Source organism: Cardiocondyla obscurior, linkage group LG02 (genome assembly GCF_019399895.1).
Source record: "Cardiocondyla obscurior isolate alpha-2009 linkage group LG02, Cobs3.1, whole genome shotgun sequence".
NCBI classification, from domain to species: Eukaryota; Metazoa; Arthropoda; class Insecta; order Hymenoptera; family Formicidae; genus Cardiocondyla; species Cardiocondyla obscurior.
Window position 1 is genome coordinate 7,302,420 of NC_091865.1, and position 9,165 is coordinate 7,311,584.

The window sequence follows — 9,165 nt, forward strand, 5'->3', positions numbered from 1 at the left end:
CACACACCTTTCCGTACATTATCCCCTCCTCCCCCGAGTTCTCGCCCCCAGCCTTTACATTCCCTCCTGCACAACCGTGCTACAATTGGATGATGGCGACTTGTGCGGTAAATTCGCACCCAAGTGCTAGTCTCGCCCTATCGGGGTGCTTTCACAACGCGGTTGTATTGTAAAGATTTGGTGACGCACATCGTTCGTATACCTCGAGGTTCGTTTGCTTGCCTGCCGTTGCAGCCGCGGTAAGTACATCGAGGACACGTCTTCCGCACCTGGTGCTACGTGGCCGTGACACGACGACCACGATGTCAGTCAGCTATGCTAGAATGAAGTCGTGCCACGAGGCGTCCTCGCCGACTTCGCCGGCGTCGTCCACGTCGCCAGCCTCGTCGTCGGCTTCACAGTACAATGTAGTCAGGCGCGCCGGCGACGAGGAAGATTGGCAGATGCAGCTAGCATTTTGCAAACCTCGTCACAATGCCACGATCGAATATGTCAATTGTATCAGCCAAACCTGGCGAATGAAGGAGCGGGTACGTATGCACGCTTGCAATTTTTAAAGGTTAAAACTTTGTCTAAATTGTAGGTTTCAAAAAATTGCCGTTATTATGAAAGATTCATCGAACGTTCGTTTTTTTTTCAGATGAAAACAGTTAGCGTCGCTCTGGTATTGTGCCTGAACGTTGGCGTCGACCCTCCAGATATCGTCAAAACACAGCCATGTGCTCGTTTAGAATGTTGGATAGGTAGCTAAATTTAGATATAGTTTATTTATATTTGCGTCTTTCTTCGTGTATATTTGAAACGTTAAAGTCAGTTACTTGAAATATATCAATTTGGTTATGATGTACACAATGCTACAATATAATAATAATTAAATAATGCAGTTTAAACAAGTTTACATATAACAATATTATTTAAACAATTATCAAGTATAGCTTTTTATATTTTATAAATTTTATATTAAAAAATTTTATAAATTTGAATGCAAAAATAGTCAAAATTATTTATTTTTCAGATCCTTTGTCAGTAAGTCCTCAGAAAGCTCTTGAAACTATAGGTTCAAATTTGCAAAAGCAATATGAACGATGGCAACCAAGAGCTCGTTACAAGCAAAGTTTAGATCCAACTGTTGAAGAAGTTAAAAAGTTATGTACATCTTTAAGACGAAATGCCAAAGAAGAAAGAGTTTTGTTTCACTATAACGGTCATGGAGTGCCCAAACCTACTACTAATGGTGAAATATGGGTATTTAACAGAGTTAGTATATGATTTTTGATATAAATAAAGGAATTTATGCCTATTGTATGTAAAATGTTTGTGCTAACATTGTTCTATTTTTATAGACATATACACAATACATTCCATTGTCAGTGTATGACCTGCAAACTTGGATGGGTGCACCTAGTATTTATGTATACGATTGTTCCAATGCAGGTATTATAGTAGAATCTTTTCAGCAATTTGCCGACCAACATGAAAAAGAGTATGAGGTAAAAAAAAATTTTACGAAATTATAATGCGGTGAAATAATATGAATATTTAATCTATGAAATTATTCGTTATAGATGGAAAAGCAACAAAATCGCACAACAGGAGTCGCGTGTCCTGCGATACCATGTTACAAAAATTGTATCCAATTAGCAGCATGTGCAGCTAATCAGATTTTACCTATGAATCCAAATCTACCCGCGGATATATTTACATCGTGTCTTACTACACCTATAAAAATTGCAATACGCTGGTAAGAATTTTTTAGGCAAATGTAAATTTGCGTAAAAAAAAAAGTTATCGTATATTCAACAGACACAGATATATATTTTTTTTGTTTTATATAGGTTTGCCATGCAGCCTACATCTAAATTAGTTCCCAACATATCGCTCGATCTCATTGACAAGTAAGATTATATATAGTCTTTTTTTTAATTTTATTGTTTTGTATATAAATTATATATAATTGTTTATTTTTTTTTATTTTTAATTGATTTTTAACATTGTATATGTATATTGTCTAGAATTCCTGGACAATTAACCGACAGGAGAACAATGCTGGGCGAACTTAATTGGATATTTACTGCTATTACTGACACGATAGCATGGAATACTTTACCGAGAGGTAATAAATTTACACAAGTTTATTGTAAAATAAAAGTAACTAAAATAATTATAAAAATGTTTTATTTATAGATTTATTTCAAAGATTATTTAGACAAGACTTATTAGTTGCCAGTCTCTTTAGAAATTTTTTACTTGCGGAAAGGATACTTCGATCTTATGATTGTACGCCAGTTTCTTCCCCGAAATTGCCACCAACTTATCAAGTAAATTAATTTATTATCTGTACATTTAAAACATTTCTTTATTATAATGTTTAAGCCTGTTTAAATTTTAAATTACTGTAACTTGCTTTTAATTTTAACGATAAAATATTTTCTCTCTTTTATCTTTTTAGCATCGTATGTGGCAAGCTTGGGACATGGCGCTTGATTTATGCCTGGCACAATTACCAACGGTTTTGGAAAACGAAGATCGATACGTGCACTCGTCATTTTTTGAAGATCAGCTCACAGCCTTCCAAGTATGGCTCAATTTAGGTTCAAAAAACCGCAGTCCACCGGAACAGCTTCCAATTGTTCTCCAAGTGTTATTGAGTCAGGTTCATAGACTGAGAGCGTTAGAGCTACTAGGTCGCTTTCTCGATCTTGGACCGTGGGCTGTCAATTTAGCACTTAGTGTTGGCATCTTTCCATACGTACTAAAATTATTACAAAGTAATGCCAGAGAACTACGACCTCTGCTTGTTTTTATATGGGCAAAAATTTTAGCAGTTGACAATGTAAGTTCTGTATGCATTACTTACTATACATATATAATGCAACAAGAGAATAATTTTGGAGTAATAGATATTTTTTTTTTTTTTTTATGATTTTACATTATCTCTAAGATTTTTAAACATGATAACTTTATGTGTGATATTCAGTATATCGATGTATGTGTTATATGTATATAATTTTAATTTTATATATAACTCTTAATTACAGACTTGTCAAGCAGATCTTGTGCGTGATGGCGGTCACAAATACTTTTTATCCGTATTACAGGATACTTCTATTCCGGTAATTTATATATTTTATTTAATTTTATTCGCTATATCTATTATATTTATCATGATTAAAGTTTCTTGTAATCGAGGTATGTTTAATAATAATTACAGAGTGAGCATCGAACATTAGCTGCCTTTGTATTGGCCAGTATTGTAAACGATTATCGGCCGGGTCAAGTGGCCGCAAATCAAGGCAATCTTGTTTCAATATGCTTAGAACAATTAGGAGACACAAATTATTTGCTACGGCAATGGCTTTGCTTGTGCCTAGCACGGCTTTGGCATAATTTTGATAAGGCCAGATGGTGTGGCGTCAGGGATATTGCTCATGAAAAATTATTTATTTTACTCAAAGATCCCGTTCCAGAGGTATGACTTTAAATTATATAATTACGTATATATTTGTGAAATTGTAAAATTTTGAAGTTTTAAATAATGTATTGCTTGATACAGGTTCGGGCAGCTAGCGTGTATGCATTAGGCACATTTATAAACAGTGTCACGACTAGAAGCGAGCACGCGAATAATATCGATCAAATTATAGCTATGACACTTATAAATACAATTTCCCATGACATGTGTCCATTAGTTAGAAAAGTAAGTTGAGATTGCAATATAAAATTGCTAAACATTACCAAATTATTGACAGCTTTCTATGAAATTGTTTGTACAGGAATTAGTTGTGGCTCTTCAATGGATGGTGCTGCATTTTGAAAATTCCTTCGTCACACTAGCCATGGCCGAGGAGAACAGTCGAAAGGACCTCATTGTAGAAACCTTATCTCCAGTCAGCGGTATGAGACGCATTAGTTCTCGCGACAGATTGAAAATGTTGTCTCCTAATAATACGTACACTGTAGATACGACCGATGGGTTTGGACCGCAGGACCGCATCAAAAGAGTATCGTCTTCGTCGTCCATTAGCAGTTTAGGTAAGTAATGGCCGTTTACGAGAAGAGTTCAAAAATCAATTAATACTTTTAGCGTTAGATCGAACTGTTATTTGCATTGATTCTTTCGTGTGTTAGGTAATAATTGGGAGTTCGTGAGGAAACCTTGCGAGTCACTTGGTAATAATAATTGGAAGTTCCTTGCATGTTCATACATAGTTAACGCTTTTGTTTTCACAAATGTGCCTTTTCCATCGATAGAGTGCCATTTTGCACAAGCTTTCTATACAACAATAATAGTTTTTTTTTTTTTTTTTTAGTAAAATAAATCTTTGTGATAACTGTCGTAACATCATTTTTTGTAAGTTCTATTGAATTGTTCATCGCAGGTCATGGCTCTCTTGGGAATGTACCCAGTCTCACCTACGGCAGTATATATATGAAGTTATGGCATGGATTGTGCAATTTGGACAATGATCCTCATCCGGTGGTCGGCGCTATGTCTCAAAAAGTTACTAATCACATTCGTAATAAGGTATTACTATTTAACATTTTACTGAATACTCTGCTTCCTAGCTTTTGTTATATAGGGTGTTATTGAATATTTCAGGTGAAGGCATCTTCCATTCCTAAAGAAGTAGTTGAAACGAAAATCTCTTCGTCGTTATCTCTTCCACCGTCTCCATCAAATCGGACTGGTTATTTAAGGTAGATCGAGATCTATTTTGCATTATATATAATTTTTGTCTTATGTTTAATACTCTTTTTTTCGTGTATTAACAGCAAAGGAGAATCACCACCGGCTGTCAATCCTGGAACGGATCTTTTACGTTCTTCGAGAATGCTACCGCACAGTAGTCGCTCGAGAAAACCTGTTCCTAATACAGTAAAAACCAATTTCTTATCTTTTTTTAAACTCAACTTTTTAATCAATTTAAGACAGTAAAGTAAATTGTTTAAACTTTATGTTTTAAGTTAATAGTTAATAATAATAATTTAAAAAGAAAATATTTTAAGCGTAATAAGTAATTAATTTGTATATCATTTTTCTAAATCTTAGATATCTGAGGAGACAGATGAAGTACCAGGTGCGAAAACTCCATTGACAACCTCTCAATTTGTCGAATGGAGCTGTGCGCAATTTGCTCAGCCTGTTAGTTTAGAAGATGAGATAGAGGATGTGGAGAGCAGACCATATCTTGAACGAGAATGGCGGTAAGAAATGTGTGACACGCGTGTGTACGTGTATGCGTGTAATATAAGCATGTATAATAAAGTTAAGGAGTAAAATGAGAAGGAAGGATCTGTAACTTTAAAATAAGTTTATATTAAATTTTGCATTTACTTAAAACGTTATGTACAATTATTGCAGATTTATACGTAATGCGAAGCAAAGGCAAGACGCGAAGGAAGAACAGTTACGTGCGCCACAAAATAAGATAGAATCACAAATTTGCCACTCAAGGTGTTCTCAGTCACCTCAGGTTTTAGTTTTTCATCCGTTCGAACCACATTTGGCCGTGGCGCTAAAAGATAGTTTCGGGTATTTATATTATTTTTCATTTAATAAAGATTTTGTGTCTAATGCAATAAATTAATGCTTAACGTTTACAGATGTTTTAATAAATATAATTTATTGAAAATTTTTTCAGCATATGGGATTATCAGACAGGCACAAAATTGACATATTGTACAAGTAACGGAAACAGAACAAAATCACGTATCACGGCACTCGAGTTTATCAATTCTCACGACCTAACTCTGCTGATGGCGGGGTCCGATGACGGTTCCGTACAAGTTTGGAAAAACTACAATGGTACAATAAGCCGCGATCCAATTTTGCTTACAGCTTGGCAAGCACTGGCGGATGTGCAACCCGCAACCAAGACTTCTAGTGGTACGCATTATAGAAAGTATATTTTAGACTTATAACTATCTTTAGAGTTTTTAAACTATAATCGTTAGACAACTCGGCAGTAACATCTTATTTAATCTAAAAAATAATTTTTATATTTTTGTATTATATTTCATATCGTAGCAAATAGTAATTAATAAATCTATTTGCAGTAACAGCACGACTTATCACAAAATGGGAGCAGAAATCTCTCACTTTAGCTGTAACAGGCGATGTCCGCATTGTAAGACTCTGGGATGCGGAAACTGAGTTGAAAAAGCAAGATATTCCAACAGGCGCCGATTGTTGTACTACATGCATCGACGTTGACGGCACAGGTTTGTTATTTAATTCTTAAAAAGTGAATGTTTCGATAATGGTATAATAGGCGAATAAAGAGTTAATTTTTCTTCTGCAATTTTTGATATATTCTTTTTTACGCATATTAATATAGAATAAGCATCATGACTCAAAATTTGTTAGGTTCATTAATGGCATTGGGTTGCGGTGATGGATCGGTTCGACTCTTGGACCGAAGATTACCTCCAGCAGAAGCAAGAGTTATGATTTGGAGAGAACACACTGGTTGCGTATTAGGGGCATTTTTAAGGCAACCTAAGGGAGCCGAGCCACAATTATTTACCGGATCTTCCGCAGGCGATATTAAAATTTTTGATCTGAGAAAAAATTCTTCCATAAGCACAATTCAAATACAACCGGGCATTGTAGCGTTGACTGCGCATGAAATAGCTGATGTTTTCGCCTGGTAAGCAAAATTAATTTTAACTTTATTACTATTATTATATTATATAGTATTATTAATATACATATTGTCTATAGCTTGTCTACATGACTTGTGTAAAATTTGTTGTAATTTCTTATTTATTATTTTCACAATTTCTGGAATTTTCTTGAATTAAAGAAAATTGTGTTTTTGATTTAGTGGCACTACAAGTCATTGCATCAGTGTCTATAACACAATGGGACAGCATCTCAATACGATAAAATTTCACGAAGGATTTATGGGTACACGTCTGAGTCCGGTAAGTTGCCTGAATTTTCATCCATATCGCGTAAGTTTGGCGGCCGGCTTTGTGGACAGTACTTTCACGGTATACGAGCCACGTAGATGACTACTAGATGCGGAATTTATGTAAGATACTTATAAAATTTTATAATTATAAATTTAGAAAAACAAATTATGTTATTACTTTGTTTGCTCTTATATGAACGCTGTTACATTACATCAACGAAATTAGGTATGTTTTGCTGGAATATATCGGCGAGAAATGTGCGGAATATGACTAGAGATAAAATAGCTTCTCTTGCTACTTTATCTCGCTAGAAAATCAATGGTTTGCTTGTTACTTGGTGCAAAAGATAGAGAGAAAGCATAATTTGTAGCTTTTGTGATAAAAGTGACAAAACGGTGGTTAACCAAAGTATATTGAGGCAACCAAAGAATAAGATACGATTAACGATCTCGGAATGGTTTTTACGCATAAAATAGTGACGGAACTTTGGTGTCTCAGAGAATGCTGATGCATAATAATACATGTAGATTGTGATAAAAGATTATGCAAGTTTGTGTAGACGAAAGAAAGATTAATGTTTTTAACGAGAAACTTTACGAAAATTGTACGATAAGGTAAACTCATTTACTGTGCCATATAATGTCTACTTTAAAATTAAGCTTTTATATTTCCATACGAATCCTGAAAAAGATATTTTAATTACCAAATCTAGCACGATGTGGCTGTGTAAATATGACTCGCGTTATATGCATTTTTATAAAGTATGTGAACGGGTCTGTTCGCGTCGCATGCGTCAACACGCTTTTATCTACTCTAACGCACTCCAATTCGGTTGACGTCACAAGAGTCAAGGCATTGGAACGCGTTGGAGTCACTAAAGTTCTCGAGAACGTGAAAGAAAGAACCCCAGGAAGAAGTATTCACGCATTAAAAAAAAAAAAAAAAAAAAAAAATAATAAATTCTCAATAAACAGCGCTTGGCAAAATTGTTGGAAAATATTTTAATATTGCATCTACGATGGATTAGTTATCTAAGTATAACGAAAATTTTAAATACTATAATTATTTAGCAATTACGTATTATTAATATGAGTTTTGTTCCACTTTCGATAAGTTGTCGTTTTCGCAAAGAAAATAATGGTCCCGATACTCATGGGCGGAAAAAAATTGTAGTTTCTTTGCAGCGCGTAATATCTAAAACAAATTATTACTAATTGTAAGCTAGTGAATAGTAGTGAAAAGAGAGGAAGAGAGCATGTTGACATTACGTACGAATAAGAATCGGTTATATTAGTGTAATAATAAGTGCATTGTAAAATACGTAAGGGGGAATTCTTATCGTAGGGAGAAATACGAGAAGTGCACAGGTACCTTTGTATCTTTATATTAAACAATAGTTTTGTTATTGACACATTGCCGTAATCTATGGTATGCGCGATTAAGTGATATGGGGATCAATGAATTTACATATGGTATTATAAGAGTTTGAATCACAGAATTGTATATATTTAGATGCAATACGTAGTGCCAGAAGTACTTAATCGCCCGCTGTCGATTGTAAAGAAAAGAAACGTTCCTTTCTCCGTTCCTCTTTTATTTTTTTTTTTATTAAGATGACTTGTCCGTTTCATATTTAGCTGCTAACGAATTTGGGCGTTCTCATTATATATTGCGCGTTTACCTTTGATAAGCCGTATCTATTCTTAGTAGAGTCCACTGTGCCTGTTAAACCGTTGTTTAACGCCCGTTTTCGCTAGCGGCGAACAATTTTTATTTTTTCAAGTAATTTAAATCTTTTACATTACATTACGATAATGATAACAAATAATTAAACCAAAAGAGAGAATAAATAAAATAAATTGTGCTTTAGTTAGGTAATGTAGTATTTTAAGCTGTATGCGAGTCGTGAAAATGTTGCTGTAACAAAAAAAAAAAAAAAAAAAAAAAAAATAGCAAAAACGTATATTGATTTTAAAGAAAAATCCTATTAACTACGTGAAGAAATGTTAATTTGTAAAGCCTTGCGACGAAAATTCAGTTAGTGGTTTTAATTAATTGAAGTTGAAATACCCTGTTTTGTATACAGCTGGACGATTGCGCCGTTATTATATCGTTAGTTAGCAATAAATAATTACGTAAAAAATCCTCAGACTACGGGGATAACTCGACTAGAAGCCAAGTATCAACGATTTTGCCACTGTATTCTATTGTACATTTATGTAATTATGTAATTACCTCGTAGTGAAA

At 34.3% G+C, this 9,165-nt stretch overlaps 1 protein-coding gene across 2 annotated transcripts; it reads left to right on the plus strand.

The window, feature by feature from the left end:
• The first annotated feature begins 61 nt into the window (after positions 1-61).
• Positions 62-8,877, plus strand: Raptor (regulatory associated protein of MTOR complex 1). 2 transcript variants are annotated; one of them, XM_070674650.1, is made up of 23 exons: positions 62-530; positions 641-743; positions 1,016-1,257; positions 1,344-1,490; positions 1,566-1,741; positions 1,836-1,895; positions 2,013-2,113; positions 2,185-2,318; positions 2,450-2,833; positions 3,039-3,113; positions 3,212-3,469; positions 3,554-3,697; positions 3,774-4,032; positions 4,129-4,170; positions 4,380-4,525; positions 4,601-4,698; positions 4,774-4,876; positions 5,051-5,205; positions 5,363-5,533; positions 5,643-5,887; positions 6,058-6,222; positions 6,368-6,650; positions 6,828-8,877. In XM_070674650.1, the coding sequence occupies exons 1-23, from the start codon at positions 303-305 to the stop codon at positions 7,015-7,017; spliced, it is 3,909 nt and encodes a 1,302-aa protein (XP_070530751.1). In that variant the 5' UTR covers positions 62-302; the 3' UTR covers positions 7,018-8,877. The 2 variants fall into 2 exon arrangements, with proteins under 2 accessions (XP_070530751.1, XP_070530752.1); XM_070674651.1 differs by lacking the exon at positions 4,129-4,170 and having other exon boundaries at positions 63-530.
• The last annotated feature ends 288 nt before the right edge of the window (positions 8,878-9,165 follow it).